The sequence below is a fragment of the Oculina patagonica genome, chromosome 12 (genome assembly GCF_052425735.1).
Source record: "Oculina patagonica isolate OP01 chromosome 12, crgOcupat, whole genome shotgun sequence".
Classification (NCBI taxonomy): domain Eukaryota; kingdom Metazoa; phylum Cnidaria; class Anthozoa; order Scleractinia; family Oculinidae; genus Oculina; species Oculina patagonica.
In genome coordinates this window covers 23,052,701-23,068,565 of record NC_135769.1, presented here as the reverse complement: position 1 = coordinate 23,068,565, position 15,865 = coordinate 23,052,701, and the positions used below count along the sequence as shown (strand labels likewise).

At 38.6% G+C, this 15,865-nt stretch overlaps 2 protein-coding genes across 2 annotated transcripts in view; one reads left to right on the top strand and one right to left on the bottom strand.

Moving 5' to 3' along the window:
- The window catches only part of LOC144632334 (uncharacterized), a 229,078-nt gene that overhangs the window by 90,770 nt on the left and 122,443 nt on the right, over nucleotides 1–15,865 (top strand). The window lies entirely within an intron of this gene.
- LOC144632248 (uncharacterized) overlaps nucleotides 5,391–15,865 on the bottom strand; it is a 66,338-nt gene continuing 55,863 nt past the window's right edge. Inside the window, 7 exon segments of the mRNA XM_078490840.1 lie at nucleotides 5,391–6,333; nucleotides 6,681–6,817; nucleotides 8,017–8,131; nucleotides 8,414–8,551; nucleotides 8,841–9,059; nucleotides 13,908–14,066; nucleotides 14,685–14,848. Of these exon segments, the coding sequence (XP_078346966.1) occupies nucleotides 6,226–6,333; nucleotides 6,681–6,817; nucleotides 8,017–8,131; nucleotides 8,414–8,551; nucleotides 8,841–9,059; nucleotides 13,908–14,066; nucleotides 14,685–14,848 (1,040 nt within the window). The 3' untranslated portion in view covers nucleotides 5,391–6,225.

The window sequence follows — 15,865 nt, the reverse complement described above, 5'->3', positions numbered from 1 at the left end:
CCACAAAAGGCAGGAACGCGTGACAAGCCCAAAGGATGCATAATAAAACCACAATGAAAGACCGCTGTTGGCACTATTTGTTTTTCAGTATTTTATTATAGACATTTTTACAGTTAACGATGGCATCCCGTTTAGGACTCCAGTGTCAGCTATTTCCGACTAAAAAAATTATATCCTGACCAAAACAGGATTAAGCTAATCCAGGATTAGCATCAACTTCCTATCGAATAATATAGGTTATCAACAATTATTTCTGTAATGTTTTGTCTTCGGTGTTTGAAACAAATTGCTCGGATAATTTTAGTCAAAAATACCTCTTAACCAAAGGAAATAAACTTCGGTTATCTTTTATTACCGGATCAGCATAAATCTGCTTTCCAACACCAAGTTTTCAGTGTTACGTCTTGGAAAAACTGTTAACTTTTACCACAGATCAAATTTGTTGGAATTTTAAACCAAACTAAGTGAAAATAACAGTAACTTGAACAATTAATATCTTGTAGCTTTGAGGCCGGCCGCTTGTAGGTAGTATTTAATTTGGCGGTATATCTCATTTTAGTAGAATATCGACTTTTTTGCATAGAATATTTGAACTACCATATAGCAGGAAATGTTTGCGGGAGTTTTAAAAGCGATTTTGGTTTAGTTTGCGGGTTATGTGATGTTCGCGGTTTGGAGATACCGAATACAAAAGAGAAGTTCATCTTTGTGACGATATCGTGCCTCTAAGCCGAGTTAACCTAAAAAAAGGACATGTTATACAAGTGCAAACTATATTTCATGGTGTAACAAAATTATTTTTCGTTTAAATCATTTGAACACGCGCTAAACCTTGAGAAGTAGAGATATCTTTTAAAAGCCGGAAACACGACAAAGAGTCAAATAGTCAAAACTCCATGAAATGTAAGGCCGAAGTAAGTGAATATTAGTGGAAATGGCCTACTCACATACCTTATATGCATGCATAATGCGGGGAAAACCTCTCGGAATTCTTTTAATTGCACGAATCAAAACCAATCTGTTATAGTAGTAAGTTTGATAGTGGGTATCGAAAATGTGGTAAAATGGGGCAGGAAAATTTAGATAATTAACCTTTTCATTCAATATCTTTCAGAATTTTTATTAAGAAAGGGTCATTATGAGTAAACGAATACTATAAAGTTAAAAGAAGCGATATTGGCAGTTTCAAAAATAGAAACAATTTCAGCAGAACTTTTTTCGTGAAAAAAATAAATAAATAAAACCCAAAGATATCGTGGAAACATCTCAAACATTAAAAGCCGCAAAATTATCAACCATGTCGTACAGTGCAGAAGAAAGACGAAAAAATTTTAATCTCAGTTGAGACAAACGCACGTTTAACGGCGGTTAGGCTGGAGAGAGAATTCCAAGAGGTGCTACCAAATGCATAATCTCGTACCCTGCTGGTACGAGATTAACCAAATGCATGCACGTCAATTTTACTATGCAATTAATGTTAAGCAGGATAACAATCTAAACCGGTTGCGTGCACTGCATATAAAAACTATCAAGATGTGTTGGATTTTGGGATGAATCACTGCATTTTATACCTTAAGGTTACTATTGTTAGCGGCTACTAATTTTAGCGATTTTTTCTGAGCAAGATTTCGACTATTTAATTTAGCGATTTTCGAAAAAAAAATAGCAATATCTTGTAAACCGGTTTTTTTTTTACGAACATGTAGATTAGACGGAAATAAATGTTCAAGGTCAAACAACATTGCTTAAAATAATTTGCATTGCCAGAAAGAACAAATTAGTTAATAGTGTCAGAAAATGGCTCCGACATAATTTTTTAAAGAATTTTACAAGTCGACTATGCTCATTTTGTTTTCTTTTGGGTAAGGGGTTGGGGGTGGATTTGACGCCTATTAAATTTGACCGAGACAAATTTTAGCGAGTACAAAATTGAGCGAAAACTCGCTAAAATTAGTAGCCGCAAACAATAGTAACTTTAAGGTAGTTTAAAGTGTCGAAAAAAATCGCTTAAAAAGAATCGCTTAAACACAATGCTAACTCGGAACGAAAGTGCTTTGATATCAAAACTTTTATTTAAAGTTTACTATACACAATAAAAAAATCTGTACAATCTTATTTCTACCTTACGTACATGTTTTTTATTAACAGTTATTAACAGTTTTTTGTCCAAACTACAAACAGGTCACTGATGTGTATTCTTTCGAAATAACAGACATGATGTATGTATTCATTACTGGACTAAGAATCAATAAGGCAAGAGAACAGCATTCACTGTTTGCAAGTCGCATTTAAAATGAGCGAATACAGACTGAAAGATAGAGCTTTTAGAGCCTGTTCAAAGTCGGCGGGCACGTGAAAACATTTCTTATGTATCAGTCAATTCCAAGCGAGATCATCCCTCCCCGGGGCAACCCCCGGGCATTTGACCACCATTGAGGCCCAGATAGTGGGGAATTTGATCGAACAGAAGCCCTTATGGTTGGGCATTTGACCGTTGACAAAATGTGTCATAAACTATAAAACGCTAGCGACCTCGAGCGCGTTAAGTTAGTTTTTGGTTACGTTAATGTAAAGTACATAGTTTCAACGTATCTATCTTTTCCTATTAAAATTGGCTGATAAATAGGCTATGAGTGTCCATTTAGACCAAGTGTTAAGGAAAAGGCAACTAGGCAAAATGACCGCAATTCATCGAGAAAAATGACTCACGATGACATTTCAGCCCCGAACGGTGGGGCATTTGACTGTGCAACTGGCCCACATAGTGGGGAATTTGATCAGACATTTTGAAAAAAGTCAAATGCCCGGGGGTTTGCCCGGGGGGTGATGATCTCGCTTGGAATTGACTGATACATTAGTCGGGAGTTCGTCATTGTCGAAACTTGCTTTAAAAGGAACGGAGAAGTTAGCATTAGATCACCGCTTGGGATTCTTTATAATCACCACTGACTGTGACTTTAAAGATTTTGTTATCGAAGCTGGCTGATTGATACATTACTGGAGGGTCCATTTCACGGACACTATTGGCGCTGTCTTACGTGGCGCCCTTTCCACTGTCATTAAAAACTGATAATGATCTAATTGATAGTCGATCTCCATTCCCTAAAGGTTAATTATAAAAATTATTAATAATTAAACCCCCAAAACGGTACTTCCTTTGAATGATTGCAAATGGGCGTGTTTCTGAGTAAAGTTGCCTTCAACAAATTCAATTTTATTTCCATAGGAGTGGATTGATGTGGTTGAAACTTTACATTATGTCTTAATGATAATCGTTTGTAAATCACAATTTAGAAATTGAAAAACAAGGTTTGCATAAATTAAAAAGTCAATATTATTAATTACGCTGACGAATAAGTTAATAATAATATTGATACAGAGGTTTGGTTTTTCTTAATTGTTTGAGGCGTCAAAATCAAACTACACAGTCTGGTTCTTGTGTACACAGTCACAGGTCCTCGACAACATATTGGAGTAATAACAACAGGAAAACAACAACAACAAAACAAAAAGATGTCTTTTCGTTTCTGTTATTCTTCACAATGTATCCACTACCCTGCTGAAGCTGTATGTTAGCATTATAGAACTGTGTTTTGTTTACTCGTCGCGAAGCAGTTAACCGAACGTTATTAGAGCTGTGGTTTAATTAGGCGCCTTGTCCACTTGTCTTGTTTTGTACTGCAGCAAGAGCAACATTTTATGTAAAACTGATAGAGTAGTTCTTAATCCATATTGTTTCCTATCACTACTTAAGTACTGGTTAAATTTTCAAAACTTTTGTTTTACCTATCAAAACCCTTACATTTAGCTGTTGTATTTAAGTACAAAAATGGAGTTTCTAACACTGACGTTGTTCAAACAAGTGTGCAGAGTTAAGGAAAGACACAACAAGAGCAGTTTATATGGAGAAATGAAAACTTCAAAACGACAAAATATCACCCACTTAATGCAATACATGGTTCAATTTTTGCAAGAGAATGTTTTTCATATACGTCTTTCCCTGCATCAGATTGAAGTGCTTAATTTTATAGCCGCTATGCCTTGAGAACTCAATATTGATCTTTTTAAAACAAGAACTAAAGCACCTTGCACGTCTTATTGTCGCCCAGTGTCAACAGTTCTGTCAGTTGTGGAGAGCCTGTTGTAACCGCAAGAGTGGGTAGGTGTGAGCATGAGATGAGTGTTTGTCGTACATAAACATGTTTTGTTGTCAACTAAAATGCCGTGTAAACAACCGGTTGACGTCTATAGTATTAGTCTCTCAATTGTCTACGGGTCTGACTGCACGCAGGCTAAAACCTTGAAAAAAAAAATTGTTTGCAAGTCCTAATCATGCTTCAGGCATTTTTAAAGGGACTGTGTCACGGATTTTAATTTAGCCAAATATAGGCATGGGAAATTACCTCAATTCGATGAATTATACAAAATAATCTCAAAGCAGTGAAGGAAAATTTCCATAACACAGCAAATACAGAAGGTACGGATGGCCAAAAGTGACGAAGATTGAAATGGATTGCGATATGGGTTTTTGAAATACTGATGGACTGAACAGTTTTCAAAGTTAATCTCGTTTGCTTGTAACTTTGAATTATAACGCCTGGGAGACCTATTTGGTTGCAATGAAGCTATTGTTTTGTCATTAAGATCCATATAGAAGCAATTTCTTTGCAAACAATAAGTCTTGTAGCGAGCATTTGGCAACACGTAATGAAATAAACTAAACTCAGCCGTGACACATTCTCTTTAAGGATGATCCTTTTGGCACATTTTGCGCGATAAACAGCGACGATATCCTGCGAAGTTTGACTTCAGGACCATAAGGAAAAAGAATAACGAAAGGCCGGGGAATTAGATAATTCATGCACTTCAAGACCAATACGAGAAGAACTTAATGATCGCAAGGAAAAGGTTAATTTCGCTTAAAGCTCACAATAGGGAAATGGAGAGGCAGCTAGTGTGATGTACTTGTCATAATATGTTTTACTAGGGCCTCCAAGGATAACAGTTTTAATTGTAAAAGCTGATGGAGTAACCCTATTTAAATAAAGGCTTCTCTCTACTAAGAAATGTGTCCAAGTCGCTCTGTAAGGAAACGTTCATATAAAACTAGGAAACATCCCTAATCAATCCACTTTCGGCTTCTCGGCCATTTTAAAGGATATGTTTTGTACTAAAAGTATATGTTTTTAGACTTAAAAAAAAATGTCACGTTCAACTACTTTTTATTTCACTAACTGAGAAAAGAATAAGATCTGTTGCGAGATCATGGCGCATTCTTTTCTTGTATCAACTCTACAACTGACACTATTGACCTCAACTTTCAGGTCACAACAGCGCCAGTTAATTCACTTGCCCGCCGACCCGCCGAAATGGTTATCTTTTCTTTTCTAAAAAAACATATCCAATTCTTAACTTACAAGTTCCTGAAAAAGCTCACGGGCATGCAAAGACAAGTTGCAAGAAACTAAAATATTTTATAACCCTTTCTGTCTCAGAACTCGAATTTTTTTTTAAATTCTCCTTACTAATGACCATAGATTTTTTTAATGTTTGTTTTGAGAATTTTGTGGTTCATCAAGAAAATATCTTTAAGCCGATGATTTTCTTTATTCTAGTTTTCTGTACGTCTGACAATTTATTCAACTATAAAGCGAGGAGATATTATAAGAGCTAGATTCTGTCACAAACCACTTGGTTTAAACCCCGGTTCTAAAATGAGGAGAATAAAATTTATAAATAATGGCTTGAAATGAACCAAAAATAATAAAAAAATAAAATAAAAGAAAGACGGATGGGATTTACTTAACAAGACTGAAACGACTTGCAAACATATCTAAATGTCCTATGAGCATTGTTATAGGAAATTGAATTTCTTAGAGGCAAACATTTTAAATGAGCCTCTACAGAGCTGTCACAATGTTTGAGCTAATTTCTTTGATGTACAAGATAGTTACGACTGAGGAGTAGGAACGGCAAACTTGAAAAATTGACGCAGCTCCTTTAAAAGACTGAAGATTTCATTATATAAATAAATAAAGAAGATAGCAAGAAATGGTACAAAAAGCTTTACCTAACACCTATATACACTCCCGAGACTCAAATCATGGACATACTTCTTGCAATTCTCAATGATCCGTTCAGTTCTTTCAAGACGCCGCATGAGGCATATGGATACCTGTTAACTTGCTAAACAGGACTGACAATACACGACTCACGTGACCATATTTAGTAAACTGTTGAATTCATTGAGCCACTTGGCTTGTATTTGCTTGTGTCACGTGATCTCTGCAGTCTGCTGAGAAACTGGGCTTCTTGTTCGAGAAATTCTTCGTCCTGAAAAATAAATTGGAAAATATTTTATAACGGCAATACATCTCAATCGCTTCATGGCTCAGTGGTAGCGCGTTTGCACCGGAAAAGCAAAGTTCACGGATTTGAACTCCGTTGGAGTCCGTTTTTTTTTTTTTTCAGGTTTTCGTTTCAACCGCAGGGTTGGCCTGAGTACCTCGCGTTTTCAAAGGGAAAAGGAGAAAGGGTAGCCTAATACTCAGGTTACCTCAGCGTGGCCGTCTCGCGCTGTATGAAGAGGACTGGGGATGAGTCAGGTTTTCTCCACCGCTTGTTCACATAATTAATTTTTTCGTCATATACTATTTACCATCTCAATCCTCGTACATTACCTTTTCTTTGTCATGTGACCACTTCCGAAGTGTTCTTTTTAACTCAAGACTGTTAACCAACAAATCGGGAGTTCCAGGAGCAGAGACCGGCAGGGAGGGGTGGGAAAGGATTGATGTGTCCTGTACTGCGGGCGAATCTGCGAATGTAAAATTCAGCAGCATTAGTAACATTTACAAATGATACCTTACGGTACCAGGACATATAACAGCCTATTTATCCATCTCCTCTCCCCTTTGCCATTTTGCTTTGCCCCTAAATAGATGTCAGATGATTTAAAAAACAACATTAAAGATAAACAAACAAAACTGAAAAGATAAAGTAAAAATCATTCAATAAAGAAGGATGTAAGGAATGAGGGTGGGACTGATGGGAAAAAGTAATGTGGCCATTCTCTTCGTAAGTGTCTAATCTGTGCGTCCCTTTTGTGGCTCCTGCTATTTTTGTTGATTAAATCAAAAAATAAATATTCATATAGTGATAAAATTTCAGCTGAGTATTATACCATAGATCACGATACAAATTCAGCCAAGCTTGACTTCTGTCAGCTTGACAACAATCTCGATAATCTCATTGCAATTCGTTTCTATTTTGTCAAGTTTTGGTCATTTGAAAACCTTTTTACACTCCTTGTATTACATTTATAAAGTGGGGTCTACAGTTCTAAACGATAACTTTAAGATTTGTTTGCGCGTTCCAGAACTGCCTAAAATAAGTGACATAACACCTTTAATTAAAAGCTGAAACTCGAAGTTTGGACGTCTGTCAGTCTTTCACACTTATACGCAGCACACAGGAAGTACAAGATTCCGAAAGGAACGTGCACCTGATCTTATCATTAATCACTTTAAACGAAGAACGTCCGTTTTCTAAAATTGGAAATCGGAAAATCTCCTTTATCATTCAGTACGCACTTTACAATGCTGGCAGTAATCCCAGCTCTACCGCAATCGGAAAACACTACCGACAGAATGGCGGAAATTATTTCACTAATTTAATCATCACGCTGAAAGGAAAAATAAACTCATCACAATTATTTGTCTGCTAAGTAGGTTTTAATAAAGTCAAAATCAGTCGAGAGACACATTGTCTGTGCAACAAGCGCTTATCTACCTCCGGTATCTGAAGCATTGATAATTTGCGGAGATTAACAACTCTAACAAGTATATTGTTTAATGGCCTAGCCAACACGAGGCAGTCTCCAATAGCTCAGTGGCAGAGCATTTGAAGTACTCGTACCATGTGACCATTAGCTGCAAAGGGCTATTAGGTAATAATGTAGAATCATAGCAAACTCTACATTCAGTTTTATGACTAGCTGATCTAGTAATCCTTTACCCGTAGCATGTATCTGTTCCGCTGGACCTGCTCGTCTTCCGTCGCACTGCCAGCACCACCCTGTCTGTTTATCCTTCTCCAGTAAACGCCGCTCATGCGCGATAGCAAGACGATCCTAGGAATGTTAAAATAAGCACTTAGCCAAACAGAAGATCTAAGTTTTGTAGCTGAGGAACAGGCCCGATCGGGCGAGGAAACCACAACTCAAATGAAGGAAGCAAAAAAATATCGGTAACATGTATGGGAAGCATGCTCTCATTTCCTTTCCCGTACCCGGGTACATACAATTTACATGAATTCAATAACACAGTAATATTGAATCTAGCTATATTTCGGAGGTTTGCGGGGAGGGGAGGGGAGGGGGTTTACACTTAACCTTCTCCCATGATAACGATACCTGCGCCAACTGTCGTTCTTTTTCTTGTACAACAAGGAACATTCCTTCAGCCTCAGCTCGCTGAGCTTCAGCGTTAACTCGCACGCGTTCCGCTAGTTCCAGGGCTTGCTCGCCCTCATCACGCGCCCGACCAGCATCCTGGGAAAAGAACAAATAAGTACTAGTAAGAACTAGTAAGTAGGAGTCTAGTGACACAGTGTCTGAAACATATCAAAAATGGCTTCAACAAAAAGTAAGAGGAAACGCCATCTTCGGTCCACTCTGTGCTCCGACTTAGCCCGATCAGTTCGTTTGTAGAAGAGCAGCTCGAGGTTAGAGTTCCGAGAATTATCTGCGCCCGCAGTTTTCGTGAGATTTTGGTAAGTTATATGACGTAACCTTGAAACACAAAATGGCGCCACTTTAAGCTAGCGAAGCACTGACTTACCGAACAAAGTTCCTCAATCTCTCGTGATCTCTTCTGCACTTCAAGGCCTAACTTTCCTATTCTGTCCCTTTCCTCGTCAAATCCACTGCGCTGTCGCTCAAACTCAAGTTTCTCTCGCCTCAGTCTCTCCTCTTCTTGTTTCAACTGAGCCTCCCGTACACTCAGGGCAGCGGCGTCTTCTTTTATCTTTACCGCAGTGGCTCCCAGGTCAGCCTCGGCCTAAACGTACAGCAAAAGGAATAAAATAAGACAACACAAGAACTACAACTACAAGAAAAGTGAAACTGCTATCTCTTAATGTGAGGGGCCTCAGCAACTTTCGAAAACGTAGGGCTATTTTCACCTGGTGTAGAAAACAAAAAGCAGATCTTATCTTTCTTCAAGAAACGCGTTCAACAGAAAATGATGAGTGTAAATGGAAAAAAGAATGGGGCTCTGAAATCATTTTCTCCCACGGGAGCTCGAACGCCAGAGGTGTTGCTGTATTAATTAAGAGCGGTCTGGACATTGTAATTCAACATGAGTTTCTAAAGTCCAATGGCAGGTCGATAGTACTTAAGGTGAGAATAAAAGACAAAAATTATTTATTAGTAAATCTCTATGGTCCAAATAAAGATGCAGAGGCAGTTCGATTTTATCAAAATCTGTCGGCAACATTGCGAGAAACGGATCCTGACAGTGATGACAATATCATCATAGGCGGAGATTTCAACTGTCCTTTAAATCCAACCTTAGACAAAAAGGGTGGAATACTAATTCCACGCCAACATGTGATCAATTCAATAGAAAACATTCAAAATGAATTTAGTCTTCATGATATATGGCGTATTAAAAATCCGAACACTCGTAGCTTCACATGGAGCAAAAGCCACCCTTTCATCTTTTGCAGACTTGACTACTGGTTAATTTCAGACAAGTTAAATGACTTAGTTACGCATGTTGATACTCAAGCTTCAATAAAAACTGACCACTCGTCCATAATATTAGAACTAGAAGATATTAAAGATAGTCAACGGGGACCAGGTTTCTGGAAACTAAACACTTCCCTGCTGGCCAGGCCTGATTATGTTGAGATGATAAGTAAAGAATTACCGCCTCGTCCCCCCTACCCCTTGCGGTGGCGGGGGCTCCCCCCCCTTCCCGTCGTCCCCCTCTCCCCCTCTCCCCCCCCCTCCTCCCCTCCTCGCTCCTCTTGTCTCCCGGCCCCCCCCCTCCCCCCTCCTCCCTCCCCCCCCCCCCCCCCTCCCTTCCTCCCCCCCCCCCCCTCCCTTCCCCCCCCCCCCCCCCCTCCCCCTGCTGTGGGGGTGGGGGGGGCGGGCGTGGGGTCTCTCCCTGGCCCCCCTCCGCCGGGTCCGTCGGTCATTCCCTTTGGCCGTCCCGCCCTCTCCATTTCCCCTCTGGGCGGGTGTGGTCTCACAGTCTGAGTCACAGTTCGCGCGGGCCCTCGTTCGTCACCACAGTGCCGGCCCGCACCTTCTGGTCTTCTGCTCTTCCTTTCCTTCCTCCTTTCCCGGGCGGCCCCACCACAGGTCTGTGTCCTTGGCCTCCACCGCTGTGGGTGCGGGCCTCTCTCCTTCCCCACACTTTTCTCGTCCCACCTCGATCGATGGACTCCCATCGCCAGCAGTGTCTTCTTCTCTTGTTCCCGTTGACATCTCCTCTCCATTCTCCTGGGGTGAGGTCCAGCCTACCCGGCTCTTGTTCTCGTGGCTCGCCATTTCCGTCCGGCGTCCTGGCCTCCCACCGCGGGTGACGTCACATCCAAATTCCCGGGGACGGGGACGAGGCTGAAGAATTACCCAATTGGCTGGAAGATGCAAGAGATCTGTCAGACAAGCGAGCAAAATGGGACTGGCTTAAATTTAAAATCAAAACTAGCTCAATTATTTATTCAAAGCAGCTGTCAAAAGACCGACAGAGAAGGGAGGAAGAACTTAACGCCAGGCATCAAGACATGCTAAGAAAATTTCAGGAAAACCCTTGCTAAACAACTAGACTAGAAACTGAAAAACTTAAAAGTGAGTTAGAAGCACTATATGACGAAAAAGTAGAGGGAATTATCATTCGCTCCAGAACAAGGTGGCACGAACATGGTGAGAAAAATACTAAATATTTTTTAAATTTAGAAAAGCGTAATAATATTAAGAAGCATATACGTAAACTGTTTGTCAGTGGGTCCATCTCAACTGATCCTTTCGAAATACTCAACGCTGAAAAATGCTTTTATAGAAAGCTCTATAGTAAACAAAAAGTTAATCTAAACGGTGATGAAGCTAATTTCTTCTTTCAAAATCCAAATTTAAAAAGACTCTCCGAGGAATTAAGCACAAATTGTGAGGGAGAAATAACTCTTCAGGAATGCGAAAATATATTAGGCTCTTTTCACACGGGTAAAACGCCCGGAAACGATGGAATTCCAATAGAATTTTATAAAGCGTTCTGGCCTTTATTAGGCAAATTTATGGTTGATTCATTTAATGAGGCTTTTTACAAAAAGGAAATGTCTCACTCACAGAAACAAGCTGTTATAACACTTATTGAAAAGAAAGGAAAAGAAAGAAACTATCTTGAAAACTGGAGACCAATATCATTGACTAATGTAGACGCGAAAATTGCATCTAAAGTAATTGCAGCTAGAGTTATTAAAGTCCTTCCGGAAATAATTCACTGTAATCAGACCGGTTATGTAAAGGGTAGGTTCATTGGCGAAGCAGCAAGATCAATTATAGATATTATGGACTATACAAAGAAGCAAAATATACCAGGTATATTACTTTTTATTGACTTCGAAAAGGCATTTGATAGCATCGATTGGGAATTCATGTTAAAGTGCTTAGACGTGTTTGGTTTTGGACCTAGTTTTAAAGGATGGGTAGAAACATTTTATAAAAATATATCTAGCTGTGTGATAAATAATGGGATGTGCACATCTTACTTCGATGTACAGAGAGGAGTCAGGCAGGGCGACCCATTATCACCATATCTCTTTATTATTGCAGCTGAAATTTTAGCTACTGCGATTCGAAGTAAAACAGAAATTCAAGGACTTAAAATAGGGCGAGAAGAATTTAAATTCGTACAATATGCTGACGACCTCACTGTGTTTGTGCCAAATCTCGATTGTGTACAACGTACCTTTCATTTGCTAGATCAATTTGAAACTTGTTCGGGTTTAAAGGTCAATTATACCAAAACTGAAGCTATGTGGATTGGCTCCTGTCGAAATAATACAGCGGCACCTTTGGGACTCAAATGGGTAAATACAGTGAAGGCACTTGGAATAGTTTTTACATATAACGAAACTGAACAATTGCAGAAAAACTTTTATGAAAAACTAAAAGATATTAAGTTGCACACGCGGTTATGGCGTTGCAGAGGTCTCTCACTGCTTGGAAAAGTTACAATAATTAAATCCTTTTTGCTTTCGAAGATGATATATGTATTCTCAGTTCTCCCAACTCCACAAGATTTCATCAAGCAGATTAACACTATTATATATAACTTCCTATGGAATGGGCCTGACAAAATAGCACGAGCAGCAACAATTAATGACATTAAATTTGGAGGGCTAAGGCTGATAGATGTAGAAACTTCAATTAAATCTTTAAGATTAGCCTGGCTTGGTAGAATATTTTCTGAGGGCTCTGCACCATGGAAAGCTTATATTAATCAAATGCTTGACAGTTACGGTGGCACTTTTCTATTGAGATGTAATTATGATGTTAACGATTACAACTTTCAATGCCCTATCTATAGCGAATTTCTCCAATGGTGGGCTGACTTTAGAAATGATTCCTCTACCAGGCCTCTTATATCTGAACGTATAATCTGTAACAATAAGCTAATTAAAATAGATGGTAAGAGTATATATTTTGACAATTACGTTAAAGCTGGAATCATTCTAACCAATCAGATGCAATTTAATAAGGATAACGTGGAATCATATAATAGGGCAAAAAATGAAGGGTTGAGACACACAAATTTTTTAACGTGGTCAGGGATTCTTACAAAGTAAGCAATTCTATGAACTGCTACTCTCAAAAAGGGCAACGGTATCGAGGGGTTTTAATAAACTTAAAGAAGATTTTGGATTAGATGATACAACTGTGTCAAAGGCTTTTCTTAATTTAAAGTCTATTTTATCGGAAACCTTTGTTAGAAGTTTTTCAATTTAAATTGTTAAATGATATTACATTCACTAATACGCGGTTAGCAAAAATCGGTTATGTTCCAAATGATACTTGTACATTTTGTAAAAATGAGTCAGAAACAGTATATCATTTATTCTACCACTGCTCTTTGACACATCTCTTTTGGGAACACTTTAAAAAATTTCTGGTTTGTATTAACAGGCCAACAGGAGGAACTTACGCTAAAAGACGTGTTCATTGGGAAAATAGAAAAAAGTGATTTGTTGAATTATTTTTTAATTCTAGCAAAATTGCATATCTGGTTGAGTCGGAAACATTCAAAAATCCCAAATATTGATGTATTTAAAGAACTAGTTGATCTAAAATATAGAACTGAGAAGTATATAGCAGTAAAAAATAATATGCAGAGCAAATTTCAGACTAGATGGCATTTATATATAAGTAATAATAGCTAAATCATAAGTTCTTACGAGTAAGATAATGGTAAATAGATAAGATAGTACATAGGTATATTGTAACGGTGTCATTGGTATATATGCACCGCAAATTTGTATATAAGTCTGTAAAATTGTAAAATTTCTGTTTGCAAAACAATGGCAATAAATATGTGGAAAAAAAAAAAAAAAAAAAAAAAAAAACTACAAGAAAAGAGCCAAAGTAACCGAAAACTAGGCATAAGCTCCTGTCACACACAGAGAAAGAAGGAACTGTTCCATGTAACAGTGGTTTTTAAAATAAGTAGAGTTGAGACGTTAACAACAGTTTTTTAACCCAACTGTCCATCGATGTTTGAAATTCCCAGTTCGTGCAAGTTAGAAAAATTGACAACAACAACTATAATTGGCTAGTAATAAGCTCTGGCTCCTAAAACACATTTCGTTTCTAAATAATGTTAACCAGATAACTGCATTTTTACCTGCACGCTCGTCTCAGTCTTCAGCTTTTCTCTACTAATCAGGTCTCTGTGAGCCGAGGAGAGCTGGGCACGTTCTGTGGCCAGTGTCCGTCGTTCTTTTTGGATTTGACTCATAGTGGTTCTCTGTTCTCGCACCAGATCATCACGGGCGCGCTGTACCTAAAAAAAAAAGAACAGCAATATGGGATGTAACTGTTAATAAAAGGTTTAAAGCGGATATGTATCGTCGTTTCTGTGATTTACTTCGGTTTAACTTCGTGCTGGTTCAGCCACCTCGTTTTTTTTTGCTCGCGCTCTCTCAATCGTAAGCAGAAAATGAAATACGTCTGGGAAAAGACCACCGCCCTACAACAGCCACTATTTACGACGACCAGGTTATTCTGTCCCCGTGTAGTTGTAGATACGAACAACTGTGATCTAGTCTTCGCCGCTATTATTTTGTCATCACGTGAGATGAACCGTCTGGTACACAGGCTAAAGAACTTCATTCTTCCAATAAACCGTTTAAAGATAGGAGCATTTTCTATGAAAATGGGCCCTAGACGGTCCCAATCTCGAAGTTTTTTGATTTTTGATTTTTTTTTTGATTTTTTCAATCCCAATCTCGAAGCACTAATTCTTCTAACCGAATGACATAAATCTCTTTAGTGTTAGTTCTGACAATTTCGCCGTACAACATGGCAATGTCCCCTACTTGATGACTCTCTTTATTCTCGTCTCTTCTATACTTGAAAACGTATTTATATTATGAGGAGAAATCAGATTTTGGTCACTTACCTCAGCTCTTTGTGAAGAGAGTTGTTCCATTGTGATCCGCCGCTCGTCCTCAAGTGCTGCCTGTAGAGCTTTCAGTCGAGACTCCTCTTGAGACAAACGCCATCTCTCTTGATCAACCTGACGAGACTGTTCACGCATGTGCAGTTCCATCTTAGCGACCAGGCCTGTAAGATAGAAAAGCATGACGTCCGTCGGTGAGGAAACGTGCTATCTCAAAACTTCAGTTTAGTTATTTACAATTTAATAACTAACACTCTGCTAGGGACAAACTGGAACAATACTTCTTGAATTTAAAAAAAAAAAAAAACGATTGCCAATAGACAACAACCTCTGGGGAAAGTCTAGTTAAAAATGGAGGAACAGATTTGAAAAGAAGTCGTCAGTTATCACCCATTTTAAAAATTGCACGTGACAGATACACCCCCCCCCCCCCTCCAAAAAAAACACTCACATGGTTGCCACAGACATCAGTTGATAAAATTCCCTGACTTTTCCCTGATAAAAATAAAAATTCCCTGTCCAAATATTTTCAAAATTTCAGACAAAGTAGTGGCATCCAGCCTTTACTTCGAAAACAAAAATATCGCTAAGTTCACATTGATCTGAAATGTCTTTTTTCCAGCGTTCAATGGTATTACATCAGAGACGATATAATTTAAATTTTTCCCGACTTTCTTTTAAAATGACAATTTTCCGACTTAAAAAAAACTTTCCCTGACTTTTCCCTAACCATCAAGAATTTTATGTTTACCCGACCATTTCCTGACCAATGGCAACCCTGCTTCAAAATATCTCTTACATTGAAAAAAAAAAAAAAAAGGCCCCCGGGGAAGCCCGCCCAAAGGGGGCGCTCACAAAAAAAACCGTGAGGGGATAAAGGGAAAGGACGCGCCCAAACAAGAAAAACAAACCAAATGTAATAAATAATAAAGAGGTAAATTACACCACGGAATATACGATGATCATAAACTTATGGCAATGTCCATTTCGTACTGAGAATTGAAGACTTGAAGAGTTACGAAACATTCACGGGAAAAGAAGTTGATAAAACAGGCACAAGGAAACAGACCATGAAGTCGGCTACTGCTTTGCGAGGAAATACTGAAATCATCGCTCGAAATGCTGTCAGAACACTCCGAAAAAGTTTCCTCGCATGTATCCGCTATGTTAACTTCTAAGGT